The sequence below is a fragment of the Gymnoscopelus microlampas genome, assembly GCF_963454915.1.
Source record: "Gymnoscopelus microlampas genome assembly, chromosome: 22".
NCBI lineage: Eukaryota > Metazoa > Chordata > Actinopteri > Myctophiformes > Myctophidae > Gymnoscopelus > Gymnoscopelus microlampas.
The window spans coordinates 21,319,035-21,337,775 of NC_139959.1; the positions used below are offsets into that span (position 1 = coordinate 21,319,035).

General features: G+C 41.7%; 1 protein-coding gene across 1 annotated transcript in view; it reads left to right on the forward strand.

Moving 5' to 3' along the window:
* The window catches only part of abca4a (ATP-binding cassette, sub-family A (ABC1), member 4a), a gene marked incomplete at both ends in the record, with an annotated part of 64,809 nt that overhangs the window by 24,357 nt on the left and 21,711 nt on the right, over positions 1 to 18,741 (forward strand). The window contains 13 exons of the mRNA XM_084049235.1: positions 3,446 to 3,651; positions 4,561 to 4,737; positions 6,408 to 6,630; positions 8,515 to 8,736; positions 10,498 to 10,702; positions 11,297 to 11,377; positions 11,819 to 11,944; positions 14,186 to 14,363; positions 14,958 to 15,089; positions 15,673 to 15,812; positions 16,394 to 16,531; positions 17,337 to 17,515; positions 18,401 to 18,509. Of these exons, the coding sequence (XP_083905361.1) occupies positions 3,446 to 3,651; positions 4,561 to 4,737; positions 6,408 to 6,630; positions 8,515 to 8,736; positions 10,498 to 10,702; positions 11,297 to 11,377; positions 11,819 to 11,944; positions 14,186 to 14,363; positions 14,958 to 15,089; positions 15,673 to 15,812; positions 16,394 to 16,531; positions 17,337 to 17,515; positions 18,401 to 18,509 (2,116 nt within the window). The remainder of the gene's footprint in view (positions 1 to 3,445; positions 3,652 to 4,560; positions 4,738 to 6,407; positions 6,631 to 8,514; positions 8,737 to 10,497; positions 10,703 to 11,296; positions 11,378 to 11,818; positions 11,945 to 14,185; positions 14,364 to 14,957; positions 15,090 to 15,672; positions 15,813 to 16,393; positions 16,532 to 17,336; positions 17,516 to 18,400; positions 18,510 to 18,741) is intronic.

Sequence of the window (18,741 nt, forward strand, 5' to 3'; positions counted from 1 at the left end):
AAAAGGTCCATATTCCGACAGTAATCATTGTGTGTTTTTTCAGTAACAGAAGTCTCCCCGTCTCTCCAGCTCATTAGTAAACTGAAAATATAGTTTCAGGTCGGGGATACCAATTTTATCCAATCAGGAGAGAGCAAGAACCCCACGAAGAATGTTTATCACCTTAAATTTGATAGTTTTCCCGTTCCAATTTTGTCTGCTCATTTTTAGGTTTCATCACTTCCAATTTCTCTTGTTTATCCTGTATCGTGTATCAGTTCTCTTTTCTGATTGGGTCAAAATTGGTATACGGCCTGAAAATGTATTTTCTGTTTACAAAGAGCTGGAGAGATGGGGAGATCCTTATTACTGAACAAACACTCTATAGAGTGGCTAAGTTCGTTGTCTGAAACAGAAACAAGTTATAATTTTGCACTTCCTGTTTCTCCATGAGATGAAACTGGTCGGGGTTCAATGCCTAGTCATACCAAAGACTATAAAAATGAGATCCAATGCCTCCCTGCTTGGTAGACAGCATCAAGGGTTGGATTGGGGGTAAGTCCCTGCGACAGACTAGCGTACTTGTTTGTGTACTTGTACATCGAGCTGCCTCACACTGCAAAAACAGGAGATAGGCTCCCAACAGTGTCTCCATAATGAAAATCGGAACCATGATTCATGATTATTCTTAATAGCTTGCTGATGTAATCATGCATTACGTTTTCATAATAAAAGTCTGACTTTTAGGGACATTTGACATAAAAATACACACTTTTTTGGTTGTGGGGGGGGGCGGGCATCTATTGTTGCATCTCCACTGTGACCATGGATGTGCTCTAGGAGTGTGAAAAACATTTTTTTTCATTTCATGTCATCTTTCAAAATTATTTTTCAGTAATCGCTTGTCTTTGAATTGTGAAGCAACCGCTTTCTTTTTTTCTTTTTCTGGGAACCCTTTTCAGTTCTTATCCCCTATTGGAGTGCGTGGAAAATGTGCAATGTTTCGTCGCATTCCTAGCCGATCAACTTGAAACATCGAGGTCTGTCCCCTTAACAGGCCTATTCACACAAATAAAACAGTCGAGCAAAAGGGCCCTGTCACTTGATGTTGATTTGAATAGATTATAGTGGCTTTGCGAAAACAATAAATAAACACTGCACGCTCAATACGAGCATTTAGATAGCTGTCCCCGGCGTGCCAGCGGCTGTCTAATTTGTCCCTCGTTCTAAAGGATATAGAAATCTACCCAGGTGGGCGAGAGCCAGCTGAAAAAAAAAAAAATACTCGCTGTCAACTTCTCTTTTGTTTACCGTTGATGGAGTGAGAGGAGAAAAAAAAAAAGCTCACACCCCGGACCCTCTCTGCCCTCACCCTACTCGAGGGTTCCCCTATAACAGAAGTGGGGCTGAAGCATTTTTGGAGGACAGAGAAATACACCCCTTACTACCGCAGATACTAATCGGGATGAGAGGCCTATATAACGTCCCTGAGGGGGTTGGCATCGAGGGCAACCAGGGGCAGAGTCTGGGGTGGATGGGTTGGTGCTCTTTGTTTTTGTCTGGGCCTGAAGCTTACGGCACTTGAGTGTGACAGGGGAGAGAGGGGGGGGAACGATTGAGGCCGATTAGATACAGCTGTCACTCCCGGTCACCCTTCTTTACAGAGCGGCAACAATGCCCGCCAGCCGGGGACGGATGGCTAGTTTGGCCGCACGTTATGGTGGGCAATGCATTGCTCATTGCACCCACACTGTGGGGACCGCGGTGTCAACGGGGACAGTGGAGGAGATTCGGATGGCTCGCCAAAGTGCCAATACGTCTATTTCAACAGCGTATGAATGCACATAAATCGTCCCTGTCGGTGGCGGAAACCGCCTAGCTCTGTGTTCTAACTTTTTTCTGTTTTTTCGTGAATTAACGCCCCCTACTTGATCATGCTACAGCGTCACACAAAAGCATCAAAAGTAGCAGATCTACAAGCTCGAAACGCAGTGCAAAGCGACGCGTTTCGAGCTTGTCGCTGCCTTTGCTTCTTTGGAATTTGAATCCTGAAAAGTAACAGTTTTGGACATAATATGAGGATTCCACCCGACAGAGACGATTATATTTTAAATGCAGACTCGTGACTGCACACATGACAAGCTGTGTGTGTGTTTGCGTGTCCAGTGAGTGGAGGGTTGTGTGTGTGTGTGTGTGTGTGGGGGGGGGGGCATTGCTAGGAAGCATTGCGTGCGAGAGTGTGAGGGGGTAAATAGATGTCTGTTTTCTGAATGTTTGTCTCCCCTTTGGGTCACAGGGCCTCCCCTGCCTGCGTTAGTCCAACAGTGAATGGCTATATCAGACACGCTTTGTTGGCAAAGAGGAGGCCACTGGCTGAGGTGTCACAGCAAATGAGAGTGTAGCATGCTGCACTCTGCCACCGCGGCCTTTTGTTGAAACAGTCGCAAGCCACAACACTGACCTGATCTGCCCTCACGCTAAATAAAAAAACGGACCATATTGTCCCAACGAATGCTAATTGTGACATCTAATTAAACCACATGAACCCTATAGCATCCCCAGTTCATGGGCATGTCATAGTCTAGTTCCCAGATGCCAATGTTGTTTAGATAGATGCGAGTAAACGTAAGTAGCCTTGGAACCAACGGTTCCCGAGCCATGTGGCCCATAGGTATGGAAGCAAATATTTGCCATTATTCAAATTAAACGGCAAATTAGAAAATGTAATTGAAATAAGATAAATGCTTTTTAATCGTCAGGATCGTCAGGTTATTGACATGAAAATGCAATACAATTTTAAATTAATCTCCCTGTGTTCTCATTCTATGACAGATTTCAATTGATAAATAGATCATTTGATTTTTGATTTTCAAATTATGCCCCGCTAAATAGTGGACAATATTAAAATGAAAATGCTAATAACATTCTTTTAATGAAATAAGATAAATGTTTTTTAATCTTCACATAATCATTTTGTGAGACAAAAATGTATATAAAATGTAATGGCATTTATATTTAATCTTCAGGTGTGCTCATTCTATAGCGGAATTTTAAAAAGCTAAAAGGATTCGAAAATGATAAAGCAATGTCATTTGCTTTTTCACTTGGTCATAGAATGAGCACACCTGGAGATTAAATGGAAATGCTATGGAATTATACATTAATTTGTGTCTCAATCTTGTGCATTTATTAGTTTAAGATTAAAAAGCATTAGCTTTATTTAATTTACATTTTCAAAATAGCCTTTTCATTTTAATATAGTCCATTAGTGGGGCATTAAATCAAATGACCATATGTACTAATTTAATTCTGTCATAGAGTGAGCACTCCTGAAGATTAAATGTAAATGCTATTGTATTTGACATGTATTTTTGTCTCCAAAACATGCGTTAATTTCCTGAAGATACTAGTACTAGTACTTGAGTAAATGTACTGAGTTACTTTACACCACTGCCCATACCCATAGTGTCTGGTCCTGGACAAGTTTGTGGCCGTGCCCGACGAGGACTCCCTCACCTTCCTGGCCTTGGACCTGCTGGAGGACAGGAAGTTCTGGGCGGGCCTGGTGTTTGTGGACATGTACCCCTGGACCGCCAAGGTCCCCAAATACGTCAAGTTCAAGATCCGCATGGACATCGACTCTGTGGAGCGCACCAACAAGATCAAAGACAGGTCAGGATCACTGTTGTGATGTTTAGTTTATTATAAGCTACTTTGGGCTTGTTTTTTCAGTAAAGTAGCTTTAAATATTGGTAGCTGCGGGTTGCGTTTTTTGGGGGGGGGCTTGTTTCTAAAGTGTAGTTGCTTATTTGGGCTTGTTTCTAAAGTGTAGTTGTTTATTTTAGCTTGCTTCCTAATGTTGTTAGTGGTTTTTCAGTGGTTCTCAAATATTTTCATGTCAAGGACCCCCAAATGTATTTAGCCTGGGACCCCCATCTGAAAATATTTCGTAGCAGGGACCCCCATACAAGATTTGTGTAGTTCATAAAGATTTGTGTTGTTTAAAAAATATTCCACATTTTTCATGATTTGAAAATAACAGATCTACAAGCTCACAACGTGTCACGGTGCGACGCGTTGTGAGCTTGTAGATCAGCTATTTTCAAATAGCCAATATATAAAGGTTGAAAGTGCTCATGTAGCCTTTAGTCGCTTCTTTTGGGCTTGTTTCCATTATCGCAAAATCTGGCAACACAGGTCAGAATCCATTTGTAACAGAGTGCTGTAATGTGGTACACTATGATGAACTGTGGTTCTCAAACATTTTGTATACAATGAATACAAATCTAAGAATACAACAATACATAAAATAAATTACGACAAAATGTGGGAGAATTTGGAATATAGCTTGTAGATCTGCTATTTTCAAATGGTCGAAATGTATATAGGGCTGAAGTGGTTAATGTAAGTTTTGTAATAATAATCTAAATCTACAAAGTAAGATGTTAGTTACTTACACCACTGGTAATGTCATGGTCGATGAATGAATGAATGAATCAGAATTCATTACATCACATCAATCACTCCCTCAGTCAGACTCAGTCAGGAGTCAGGACCTGTGGTATTTATTCTTTATCTCAGGTACTGGGACCCCGGCCCCAGGGCCGACCCCATGGACGACCTGCGCTACGTGTGGGGGGGGTTCGCCTACCTCCAGGACATGATCGAGCACGGGATCCTCAAGACGCTGACGGGCAAGGAGTGGCCGCTGGGCGTGTACCTGCAGCAGATGCCCTACCCCTGCTATGTGGATGACCTGTGAGAGACACGCACACACACACACACGCACAAACGCACGCACGCACGCACGCACGCACGCACGCACGCACGCACGCACGCACGCACGCACGCACGCACGTATGCACGCACGCACGCACATAGTTTGTATTACTATACTTGTGAGGGCAACAACATTTTAGGACAGCGATTTTATGAATTTCTTGCCATTTTTAACCTTAATCCTGAAGCCGAAGAAATAGCAGAGCTACAAGCCCACGTCACGTCGCGTTATTGTCAAATAGCTGATGTAAAGTGGTAAAGCCTATTAGCTTCTTTTTGGCTTTTTTTCATAGACCTGGCCGCTTGTTTCTCTTGCACTGTTCATTGTCAGTGTTGTGAAGTAACTAAGTACATTTTCTCAAGTACTGTACTTAAGTACAATGTTGAGGTATTTTTACTTTACTCCACTACATCTCAAAGGCAAATATTGTACTTTTTCTCCACTACAATTATTTGAAAACTTTAGTTACTAGTTACTTCAGCCCTATATACATTTCGGCCATTTGAAAAAATCGCGATGCGACGCTCAAAAGATTTTATATATTTTTTTTATTTGGTAGAGGTGTGGGTTGTGTAGTTACCTTGCCATGATGTAACTCAAAAGGTGGACAAGAAAAAAACATTTGAGAAAAGAAAAAATATGCTCCTCATTGACTTACATTTTACGGTTAAACAGCTTTCTTTTAGCGCGTAAACAAACACAAACAAAACTGATTCAGACAATATAGAACATCACAAAACCCAGTTCTGTTTGTTTTTTAAATAAAAATGTCAACTTCCTGTTGATTTAGCTCTTATTAGGAAGAAAACCCGGACTGAATCCACGGATCCGGCTCTGGATCTTCAAATAGTAAAATCAACAGGAAGTTGACATTTTTATTTAAAAAACAAACAGTACTGGGTTTGGTGATGTTCTACGCCATAGATATTCAACTGGCGGCCCGCGGGCCACGTGCGGCCCGCGAGGAGCTTCCTTGTGGCCCCTGGCCATATTCCAAAAAAATAAATAAAATAAAAAATCATTTTTTTTTACATTTTCATAATTATTATTTATTTTAACTTTGATTTATGTTATCAAAGTTAAAACAGTACAAATGATTTATCCTTCATTAGTTCTTGAAAGGCCATCTTTCATTGGAACTTAACTTAGAACCTTAAATAGAACCGAATTAGACCGAATTAGACCCGAAAAAAGGTTGATTTATATTGGTCAAATAGAACCGAATTAGACCCGAATTAGACCGAATTAGACCCGAATTAGACCCGATTTTTTTTTGCGCTGTGTGGCCCACGACTCCAAATTATTTTACAGTTGTGGCCCCCTGCCTAATCTAGTTGAATACCCCTGTTCTACGCTGTCTGAATCAGCTTTGTTTGTGTTTGTTTACGGGCTAAAAGAGTGACTTTGAGAGCTGTTTAACCGTGCAATGTAAGTCAATGCCCACCTTTGGAGTTACATCGTGGCAAGGTAACTACACAACCCAAACCTCTACCAAAGTGGTCTCGCCCTTTAAGTAAATTCTGAATACCAGACTTTTACTTGTAACGGAGTATCTCTACATTGTGGCATTGATACTTTTACTCAAGTAAAGAAAAGGTGAGTACTTCTTCCACCACTGTTCATTGTGTCTCTGGTTTCCCTTCCTCAGCTTCATGCTGACCCTGAACCGGTGCTTCCCCATCTTCATGGTGCTGGCCTGGGTCTACTCCGTGTCCATGACGGTCAAGAGCATCGTCCTGGAGAAGGAGCTGCGGCTGAAGGAGAGCCTCAAGGCCATGGGCGTCACCAACGGGGTCATCTGGACCACCTGGTTCATCGACAGCTTCCTCATGATGTCCATCAGCACCGCGCTCCTCACCGTCATCATCATGGTATACTGTAAACTGAATGATTTACCTGGAAAAAGACATGCGTTTGATGCTAGATGATTCCTGTGCTTTTTTACACACTTGCAAGCTGCCGTACCTTTCACGATTATGACATTTTATTTGACAATGAATTGTCGCTCAAATAATTGCGATTTGATTGTGTTTCTGTCATTGAACATTGGAACATTATGAATACAAATTTCTGTTTTGGCTTCATAAATAAAATGCGCACAGGGCAGATATGACAAACAGGCCTAACTTAGGTAATGGATAATAACTTTATAACAAAAAAAAAAAACATGAATTGTGGAAATAACCGATCTAAGCTCTATGCTCAAAATGCAAAATTGCTTCTCAAAAAAAGGTTGTTTGAACCACGAACCATCTAATGTCCATAGAATCTTTAGAACTTCTGGATAATGTAAAGCCACCCACAGTGAGTGGTTAAGCTTAGCGTCGGTTGGCCGGCTAATCTTGAGTTCTGAGCACATTATTGTACAAGGTGACAGTGGACCCATCCATGCGGCCTCACTTAATGGTGGCTATTTGTCCAACTTCCCTCGTATTAATCATGGTGTGACAATGACTCACTGACTGTACGCTAGAAAAACATTAATGAAGTGACTGTAAATACCATGACATCATGGGAACGGCGTCAACTTACAGAACTGGCACTGGGCAAATGATTAACATGAATGATGGTCATTCCCACTCTCAGCCTCCAACAGTCAGTCTTGCTGAGCTAATAATTTAGCCCACGTTTTGGACATGCTGCTGTTGTGACATCTACTGGAAGTTATTTGACTAACACTGTCAGTACGCCAGCGGTTCTCAACCTTTTCAGGCCGCGACCCCCGAATTATCATATTTGAACTGGGGACCCCCCCCCCCCCCCTGACAAACACTTGTATTTGTAAGAGTTGAGGCATTCAATTTAGTTTGACTCGGTTCCACAGATAAATATCATGTGGGGACCCCCCTGGGGGTCCCGACCCACAGGTTGAGAACCACTGCAGTAGGCTATGATTCGTTGGTTTTCCAAATAACCAGTACAAAAAGATGCGGTTTAATTGGTCCTCACTAATTCTCATTATAAGATGGAACCATTTTTGTTTTGTTACTCTGTAGTCGCCGCATAGCCTGTCAACTATTCCACTATCTCTCGAATGCTATATAAAACTACACCTCCCGAAATCCGAGACAGGAAGCCGTCATCCGTTCGTCATTTCCGTTCACGAAACTATATCTTAAAATATCTTCACATAACATTTTTGTATTTCCATTTCTGCTAAGCAGCAAGTTATACACGTATTCTTAGATGATTTGTATTCGGATACATTTGCGCGACTGTAAAGACGAAGCGGAAGTGAGAAGGAGGCGTCACATTCGCTTTATCGCTTGATCATTTTCAGAGCTTCCGTGCTCCAGACTGTATGACAAAAGCATTTGAGGGAGGCAACAGTCTGGCTCACGAGACCACTCATACTTTAGGAGGGCTGTGGACAGTTCAGAAATCTGCCTGCCGGTGACATCATCGATGGGGAATGCAAGCAAATAGAAACGGAAGGCCTTCTATTGCATGCTATAATGGAAGCCATTGTTCTCTGCATTAATACAAATAAAAAGAAAACTGTAAAATCTTGTTTGAAAAATAAAGCCCTTCCTAACGATGATGTCACTGGTAGGCAGGTTTCTGAAGTGTCCCCAGCCCTCCTATATGAGACACAAACCGAGTAGATTTTTCTTTTAACCATTTTATCATGAGCATTAGTGAGGACCAATTACCGTATATGAAGTTGAAAATGGGTGAAGTCGTCCTTTAAAATACAGCGCTTGACCGAATGCACTTAATTACTTTTCCCCCGCAACTGGCCCCTATACACACAGGTAGGGGGCGTGCTGAACTACAGCGACCCGCTGATCCTCTTCCTGTTCCTGCTGAGCTTCACCACGGCCACCATCATGCAGTGCTTCCTCCTCAGCGTGTTCTTCAACCGGGCCAACTTGGCGGCGGCGTGCTGCGGCATCGTCTACTTCACCCTGTACCTGCCCCACCTCCTCTGCTTCGCCTGGCAGGAGCACGTCACCAAGGACATGAAGATCCTGCTGGTAGGGGTGTCACGTCTTAACCCATTGAAGACCTGAGGCGATTCTTTAAAAAAAATCTAAATCCTAACAGTTTTTGGAAAAAAATCAAAAACATTTTTTTTTCAAGACTTTTCGAAAATAGCAGATCTACAAGCTCATAGCGCGGCACCGAGTGCCGCGCTATGTATATCTGAGCTTGTATATCTGCTATTTTTGAATAGCCAAAGAAATCTAAAGTGACACAGATGCGTTCCAGGTCTTAACCACCAAACGTTTTAGCTCGAGACCCATGAGAGAATTTAGATGTCTCTCCCCCAGGACCCAAACTAGTGAAAATAGCAGATCTACAAGCTCCTAATGCATCGCAATGCGACCCGTTAGGTCAGGAGCTTGCAGATAGAGCTATTTTCACTACTTCTTTAAACATTTGTTTTCCAATTTATGGAATTTATTTTATTTTAATTTAAAAAATATATATATGTTTATGAAATATAGAATTTGTTTCTAATTCATGACAAATCATTTTTCACATTTTGGGGATTTTTTTTTTAAATAATCATAAGCTGATTTTGAATGTGATATGGATATGTATTGTTTGACTGGTGTTTTTGTTTTGTTTTTGTCTTGTTCGGTCTGTGTTTGTTTATATATCCTTTTATATGTTTATATATTTTGTATTCATTTTGTATTTTTAATTTTATGTCTTCATGTCTTGGGGTGATAATGGAATCCGTATTGAGCTTTTTTATTTTATTGGTTGCTTTAAAAAGCTTTTCTGTATCCTGCTATATGCATTTAATGCTGAAAACTGCTATGTAAAAACCCAATAAACAAAGTAAAAAAAAAAAAAAAAAAAAAAAGTATAGGAAACAAACACATATAGTTGTCTGTGGCCCACAAATGGGTCCCCGACCCACTGTTTGGGAAACAGTGACTTAAATAAATTGACCAGAGTCCCTCAGGGCTCTGTACTAGTGTCTTTTCAGTTTTTCTGTAAGCTATCGCTGAAAATAGCCGACCGACGCGCTCACAACACGACGCAGCGCAACGCATTGTGAGCTTGTCGGTCGCAAAAGCGAAAGCTTTCCCCACAATACGGATGCTGGGGTTTGAAGTGGTTAAAGGCAGGGGGTAAAGCAGTTCTCAAACCTTTTCATGCCAAGGACCCCCAAATTGATATATCTTTGGCCGTGAACACCCATCTGACAATGTTTTGTGCCAAGGACCCCCAGAAGAGAAGATTTATGTAAAGAAAACATTTTAAAAAAATAAATAAATAGCAGATCTACAAGCTCGCAGCACAGCACATATCTGCTATTTTTGAATAGCCAACGTATAAATGGATAAAGTGGTTAAGGCATATATATCGTCTCTATCGGGTGGAATATGTTCATTCGTAAATTAAAGCCCTACTTGATTATTACTACAGCGTCACACAAAAGCATCAAAAGTAGCCGACCTGCAAGCGAAGCAGCTTGTAGATCTGTTGCTTTTGCTAGTTTGGAATTTGAATTCTGAAAAGCAACAGTTTTGTACATAATGAGGTTTCCACCCGACAGAGACGTCGATATAGTATTTGGCCGAGGACCACCCCATCTGAAAATGTTTTGTGCCAGGGACCCCCAGAAGAGAAGAGGATACGTTAAAAAAAAATCTAAATTATTCAAAGGTTTCCAAACATTTTCTATATTTTTCTGAGAAAATGCAAAAATAGCAGATTTGCAAGCTCTTCTCTCATTCCCTCCCTCCTCTTCCTCTTCGTCCTCCTCCTCCTCTATACAGGGCCTGGTGTCCCAGGTGGCGTTCGGCTTCGGGACGGAGTACCTGTCCCGGTACGAGGAGCAAGGCCTGGGCCTCCAGTGGGACAACATCCAGACCAGCCCCCTGGAAGGGGACGAGTTCTCCTTCCACATGTCCATCTGCATGATGGCCGTGGACACCGTGCTGTATGCCCTACTGGCCTGGTACCTGGACAACGTCTTCCCAGGTCAGTGACCTTTAACCCATTAAGACCTGAGGCTATTCTTAAAATAAATCTAAATCCTAACATGTGAGAATTAAAATTAAAACATGCTCTGAAACGGCACGCGGCCCACCCATCTGACCACTTAACACCAATGGTCTAATGCAGTGGTTCTCAACCAGTGGTCTGGGGACCACCAGTGGTCCTTGAGGGGGTTCCAGGTGGTCCCCAGCTAAATGATGGAGAGTTGGTCACCAAATGGACCCTTATAGATCTTTAACTTTTGAGAGCATTTTACACTCTCAAGAGTTATATTATTGTTAAACATCTACATTACTTAATTAAAGAATTGTTCTTTTGATCAACGTTTGCCTGTTAACTCTCCTATGGTACAGTACCAACATCAATACAGTATGGAATTGTGGACAAAATCTTATGCAACGACAACAAAATATTCGAAGTTTCGGGTCTGATAGTCTCATCAAATGGTGATTCCGTGGCTCAAATTCCGAATAAATAATGGACCTTGATATGAAAAGGGTTGAAAACCACTGACCTAATGAGTTTGTTTAAAAGTGAACTTAGAGATGATTCCATTGTGTCCTATTATCTTCACAGGGCAGTATGGAATCGGTCGGCCTTTTCATTTCCCCATCCAGCCTTCCTATTGGCTCGGCGCTGGAGGAGGTTCAAGTTGCGGTAAGGGGGCCGAACAGTCAACATGATAATATACTTATGAATGAATATTTAGTACGTGTTTTGATTTTGTCTGGCAAGGTCTTATAATATATATCTTCTTCTCCTATATTGTGTCAGGTACTTTGTTTAACAACTTTCAACCTGGTTTTCCTATTTTGGGCATTTTATGAGCAAAAGATTTCAAAACCTTTTTTCAAACATTTTCAAAATGTTAAATCTTTAAACATTTTCAAACATTTTCAATTTCTTTTTTCAAGCTTGTTTTGTTTTGAATTTATTATTATTAATAATAATAATAATAATAATATTAATTAATATTATTAATTTTATTGAGCAGGGCTTACTGTAACTGGTTAAATCATGTCAGATTGGAACAAACCTACCATACATAAGATCTTCTAACGCTGTCTGAACCCACCGCCTCACGTTTCCCTCCTGAAGGACCGGGGGACAAGGACCAGGCGGGGGACAAGGACCAGAAGGCCAAGCGCCGGGGGTCGCCCAGCTCCTGTGAACACCCGGAACGGGACACGCAGAACGACACCAACCAGTCGGACACCGCCAATGGTCAGCATTCTTTTTTTTTTATACCATTGAGCTAATAGATCCTGGCTGCTTGCTCAGGGGATAAATTGAATCAGATCAAAATTGGTGTCAGATCCTGTGTCTAGGTGAGACATGACCTTTGACACGATCTAAATGTCTCAATCACTCTATCATACAGATTGGACAAAATTACATTTTATTCATAAAAAAACAACAACTTTAAGCCAGTGGTTCTCAAACTTTTTTAATTCTAAGGACCCCACTTAACTCTCAGAGCTACAGACCTGCAAGGGTCCATTTGGAACCGCATCAAGGAACCCTGAGGGTCCCTGGACCCCACTTTGAGAACCACTATGCAAAAATAGCTGATCTGCTATTCATTTATAATTTTTTTGTTTGAAAATTCTTCTTTTTTTTCTTATGCTCCATAGACCTTGAAATCACATTACATAATAACATCACCATTTCGACAAATCACAAATAATATTTGTTCTCAAAATTCCATTACAAGGATGCCGTCAGGGGAACAGGACAGATACGTATTAAGCCTAATTTAATTTATAACGTCGCTCACCGTAAATAACTGACTTTCAGGCAATACAACGCAAAGCATCGCGTCAGTAAATCAGTTACTGATACTGCCAAGCGTCTGTGAGACTAAGTACGTATAAATCCTCTCTGTCGGGTGGAAACCTCATATGTCCAAAACCGTTACTTTTCAGGATTCAAATTCAAAAATAGCAATAGTAGCAGAGTGACAAGCTCGAAACGTGTTGCTTCGCACCGCGTTTCGAGCTTGTGAATCTGCTACTTTTGATGCTTTTGTGTGACTGTAGTATGATCAAGTAGGCCGTTAAATTTCAAAAAAACACAAAAAGTTGGAATATGGAGATAAGAGGTTTCTGCCCGACAGCGACAAAATGAGACTTCATTCAGCGTTCAGCATCAAAACAACCTCTGTCTGTGTGTTTTCTCTCTCTCGCTGTCTCGCTTTGCCAAACCTGATTCAACAACGTGCGATGGGAACACACTGCCCTTGAATTTGTTTGCTCGCTGGCATGCCTGAACACGCACACACGCACGTGCACACACGCACGCACACAAACACATTGACAAAATCTCACCCTGCTGCTTAGTTAATAAGTGACAGAGAGTGTTCAGTCCTTTTCTCACCCAATTACATTCCAATCCGCTGATGTCACCTTCAGCTCCTCTCTCCTTCTTTGATGATCTCTGAATTCAAAATGCAGCCACTGCTGTTTTCCTCAGCTCTGCTACAAAAGAGGAAAGCAGCTTTTTTCATTGAAATGTTCTACTTGTTTTCTTTCAGTATGGTGCCAACTAGACACCATGCACCTTTTTGAAATTGTTTCCCTATGTTTTGGAGGTAAACAAAAGTTTCATGTGCAAAAAAAAAAGAGTATCAAACCAAGTGTTGTTTTTATCCTTTGATTTTGCTATCGCAAAAAAACGCACAGTAACTTTCCATCGATTGTAAGTTCTACAAAGTGAAACGCACAGAACAGAACCCATCTGTTATTACAGGGGAGAGACACTGACCTTTTTCTCCCGAGACACAAGTGTGAAGAGAGACGGAAATACTTTACTCACTGCAGTAACAATTATCTCAAGTGCTTACTAAAAACTCTTGTTAAATTGTAGCTGATACAAATGAACTAATTAACCACTTTCAGTTCGGCATCCTTATCACGTGCATGTCATTATAGGCAAAATATATATATATATATAAGAAATATTCAAAATGTACCAAAAGACATATTTATTTTTTAGCAATTGACAAAAAAAAGAAGAAGAAAAAAGTGTGGCCATGTTTTACTATGTATTCTTGCACTGAGTTATAATCAACGAACAAGGTGATTTTAGGATGTCAACCAATCCTTTAACCTCTAAGACTGAATTGACTGTGTGCTTTTTTCCATTCCGCACCAAATCTCTTCACCAAAAATAGCCGATCTACAAGCTCACAAAGCGTCACATTGTGAGCTTGTAGATCGCCAATTTTGGCTAATGGCCCCCCCAGTATATGAATGCTGGCCTGGGGTTCAAGTAGTTAAAAGCGACGTTTTGGAGGAGGGCTGTTTTATTCCATTAAGACCGGGAAAGCATTTGTGTCATTTTAGATTTCTTATGAGCTTGTAGATCTGCTATTTTTGAAAAAAACATCTTTGAAAAAAAAAAAAAAAAAAAAAATTAAAGCTAACATTTTTAACTCAAATCTTTTCTACTGGGGGGTCCCTGCAGGCCAGCAGTACTTTGAGGCCGAGCCGACGGGCCTAGTGGAGGGGGTGTGCATCCAGGACCTGGTCAAAGTGTTTTGCAGCAACTCTAAGCCCGCTGTGGACGGCCTGAGCATCAGCTTCTACGAGAGCCAGATCACCGCCTTCCTGGGTCACAACGGAGCGGGGAAGACCACCACCATGTATGTCAACAACACATAGCACACACACACACACACACACACACACACACACACACACACACACACACACACACACACACACACACACACACACACACACACACACACAGACGCATGCACGCACCACATTATATGAATGTACGAACGTACGCACAGACTTATAAACACATGCTTTATATACTGCAAAATCCAGCGTTCATTTAAGTCTTACGGGTCAATTGTTTACACATTCAGAGTTAAATGAACTCGCCAGATTTTACTGTCCAGCCATCTCTGTCTCTCTCTCTCCATCTCTCTCTCCTACTACACGTGTGTGTGTGTGTGTGTGTGTGTGTGTGTGTGTGTGTGTGTGTGTGTGTGTGTGTGTGTGTGTGTGTGTGTGTGTGTGTGTGTGTGTGTGCTTGAAGAAGACCGACATGGTTGAAACGTTGCCCTTGAAATAACATTTGTTTGGGAACTATCACCCAGTGTGCGGATATTTCTCTGTGTGTTTTTTCTGCCCTTTTATCATGCCGCACCTGGCCTATACACAGACAGGTACAAGGTGTGCACACACACAATCCCCTCATCGATCTCTCTGTCTCTTTCCCATAGGAACATCCTGACCGGCATGTTCCCTCCTACCTCTGGCACAGCCACCATCTATGGTCAGGACATCCGTACAGACATGGACACCATCCGTCTGTCCCTGGGCATGTGTCCCCAGCACAACATCCTCTTCAGCCAGTGCGTGGGCTCTCTCTGCCTTAGTAGAACTATAGAAACAGTGCCCAAGATGCATTTAATGCAATTAATAACTAATAATAATAACATATCCCATCATAATAACGAACTAAATATTCCTTTAAATCAACTTTATGCTAACGCTAACATTGAAAATGACAACGATATTTGACTCTGAACAAATGCTCCATCTTTTCGTGCTTGCTTAGAGTAATAATACCCTGATTTTGTGTTGTCTTTTGTGTTGTGTTGTGTTGTGGTCTGGTTGATATTTAGTTTTTCAGTTTTTTGCTTATTGTTTTATATTGTAAGTTTTACTTTACTTTATCCATTGGAACACAGGTTCCTGAAAAGTAACAGCTTTGGACATACAAGTTTTCCACCCGACTTTGGCGATATACAACATTTTCCCATCACTTCTTGCGAATACGTAGGATATGGGTTGAGTGTGTTCTCTCATACTGTGCGTGTGTGTGTGTGTGTGTGTGTGTGTGTGTGTGTGTGTGTGTGTGTGTGTGTGTGTGTGTGTGTGTGTGTGTGTGTGTGTGTTTGTGTCTGTGTGTGTGTGTGTGTGTGTGTGTCTCAGTATGACCGTGGCGGAGCACATCCTCTTCTACTCTCTGCTCAAAGGCCGGCCCATAGCGGAGGCAGAGGAGGAGGTGGAGAACATGCTGCAGGACCTGGGTCTGCCCCACAAGAGGGACGAACTGTCCCAGAACCTCTCAGGTTGGTACTGTATGTGCCCAGCTGCTTTCCTCTCTAGACGTTTTGGAGAGGGGTTGTTTTATAACAGGGGTCCTCTAACTCAGTGCTTCTCAAACTTTCTCGTATCCCAAATTGATATGTATCCCCCCCCCCCCCCCCCCCAATTTCAAAATGTCCAGAAGCAAAGATTTGAGTTAAACATGTTCGCTTTGAAAATATGTATATTCAAAGATTCAAAGATGTTTCAAAAATTGCAGAATCGTGCCACTCTATGAGCTTGTAGATCTGCTATTTTTTAATAGCCAACAAATAAAATATGGTTAAAGTGGTTAAAATGATTGTGACACTGTATTAACCCATTATGCTGCTGATTGTTGATGTACCTTGTTGGTGTTGTTGTTAATTGTAATGTCTGTATTGTTTCTTGTTTATTTTGGGGATTAGCCTATGGATGGAAAGTAGCTTTCTCTAAATTCGGCATATTTACACTTGCTCATGTGTATTACATCCGTCTTGTGCTCATGAATGTGCACCGTCCCGTCCAAATAAATAAATAAAGTAAAGTAAGAAACATTCAACCATCTATCATGTTACTTTTCTAGGCGGCATGCAGAGGAAGTTGTCTGTTGCCATGGCATTTGTGGGCGGCGCCAAGGTGGTGATTTTGGACGAGCCCACGTCGGGGGTGGACCCCTACTCCAGACGCTCCATCTGGGACCTGATGCTCAAATACCGCGCAGGTGAGGTAACACTGACCCCTACTGGACAGAGGAGGTGCTACAGCGTCCTGATGGCTGTGTGCACTACAGAAGTCGTTCTCAAACTTGTTTTGTGCCAAAGACCCCCACATTGATGTGTATTTATATATATTTGGCTGCGGAAAATGTTTTGTGCCAGGGACCCTCAGAAGAGAAGATTTATGTAAAACCTAACTTTTTAAATTATTCAAGAGTTTCCAAACATAAAAAAAAAAAGCCAACAAATGGATAAAGTGGTTAAATGATTGTGATGCTATGTTAACTACTTTTACTGGGGACCCCCATGAAACCCCCCCCCTACCTATGCACTACAGAATTTCACATCATAGTTGCAGATTGTTTGCCAGCACAACTCAACAGTCAACACCCAATTACATCTTGACCGATCTAAAACAGAAGGCTGAAGAAGCATGACTATTTTAGGACTGCTATAAGGGAACCCCTTTATAAGGAGAAAATGAATTGGTTAAAGATGACTAATTATGTGCATCATGTAATTGTAATTAGAATGTAAAGTAATAGAATGTTTCTCGTACTACTTTCTAAATCAATATAATATACTGAGGGACTGGCTGTCCTTCAGTATATTATATTTGACTCCACACGTATTGTGCAGCCAAAAAGGTGCACAATAGTTGTTCTCCTAGAACATGTTGAAGTGATGACTTATTAATGGTGGATTCAAATTCTTTGTATTTTTCGTAAATTTAAGGGAAGAATGATGCTCTAATTTCTTTACATTTGTCACATCTATTTCTCTGTCTCTCTCTCTGTCTCTCCCTGGCAGGTCGTACGGTGATCCTGTCCACCCACCACATGGACGAGGCGGACCTGCTGAGTGACCGCGTGGCCATCATCTCCGAGGGTCGTCTCTACTGCTGCGGGTCGCCCCTCTTCCTCAAGAACTGCTTCGGCGCCGGCTTCTATCTCACACTGGTGCGACGCATGAAGTACGACCAGCCCAAGGTACAGTATAGGACAGGGGTCTTCAACGTTTTCAGACCAAGGACCCCCTAGCTGGGAGAGAAATGAAGCAGGGACCCCCTCCATATTGTATAACATTGTGTTTTAGATTAAACTTTTTTTGTTTACTTGGTCTGCTGTCTTTTCCCTCTACACCAAACACGTCTTTGCCAAAAAATATATTTGGCTAAAGTTCTCCTCAGAAAAGGGATGCTAGGGTTCAAGTGGTTAAGGTAAAACATATATATACCGGTATATCACACACAGATTTTACGGACCCCCTGTAGTAACTCTGAGGACCCCCTAGGGGTCACATAAAGTAACATAAAGTAGTCGTTGTGGAGATATATCATTATTTCTCATCAAAAGCGTCTCGGATACAATCAGTAAAGATAAATAATTAGGTCTACGGGACAAACCTGTGTGTGTGTGTGTGTGTGTGCAGTGCAATTTAAGGAGTCATGTCTGCTGTTTGAGCGTTCCACACTGAAGGTACAACATCATATATGACAACTATGATTAGTTTGACAACAATTACCCATCGATGTATATTAAGAGAACAATTGTTTCAGGTCCCACAGCTGCATATCTGCCGTAGATATACTGCCCTTAACAAAATACTATTAACAATAAAAAATAAATAAAAACTCCTACAAATCCAAGTGTTTGTCAGGGTGGTGGGTCCCCAGTTCAAACATGATTATTTTGGGGGGTTACAGCCTTTTTTTGGGGAACAGTTTGGGAACCCTTGCTTTCAAGCTGACTTTCTTATCCAGAGGGACTTATGTTTGTGTGTCTCCAGGATTCAAAACAAATGGCTGCAGCAGATATTGAACCTGGGGGGACGTTTGAACCATGTTCACAGGCTTGTTTGTCGCCCCCCTGCAGGTCAAGTGTGACTGTACTGAGGATTGCAACTGTAAGTGCTCCAAATGTTCCACCTTTAAAGACGCCCAGGAGGAGAAGCCCACACAGAGCCCAGACAGACAGATGGACGGTAAGCATGGACACAGGAGGAGACGAGATGTTAGGGCAGTATTAGTTCTAAAAGAAATTGTGCCAAGGACCCCCAAATTGATATGTATTTGGCCGCAGACCTCCCCATCTGAAAATGTTTTGTGCCAGGGACCCCAGAAGAGAAGATTTATGTTTAAAGAAAAACCTAAAACGATATTTTTGCTAGAAATTACAAAAAAATCTCCATTTATGCAATAGCCAACGTATAAATG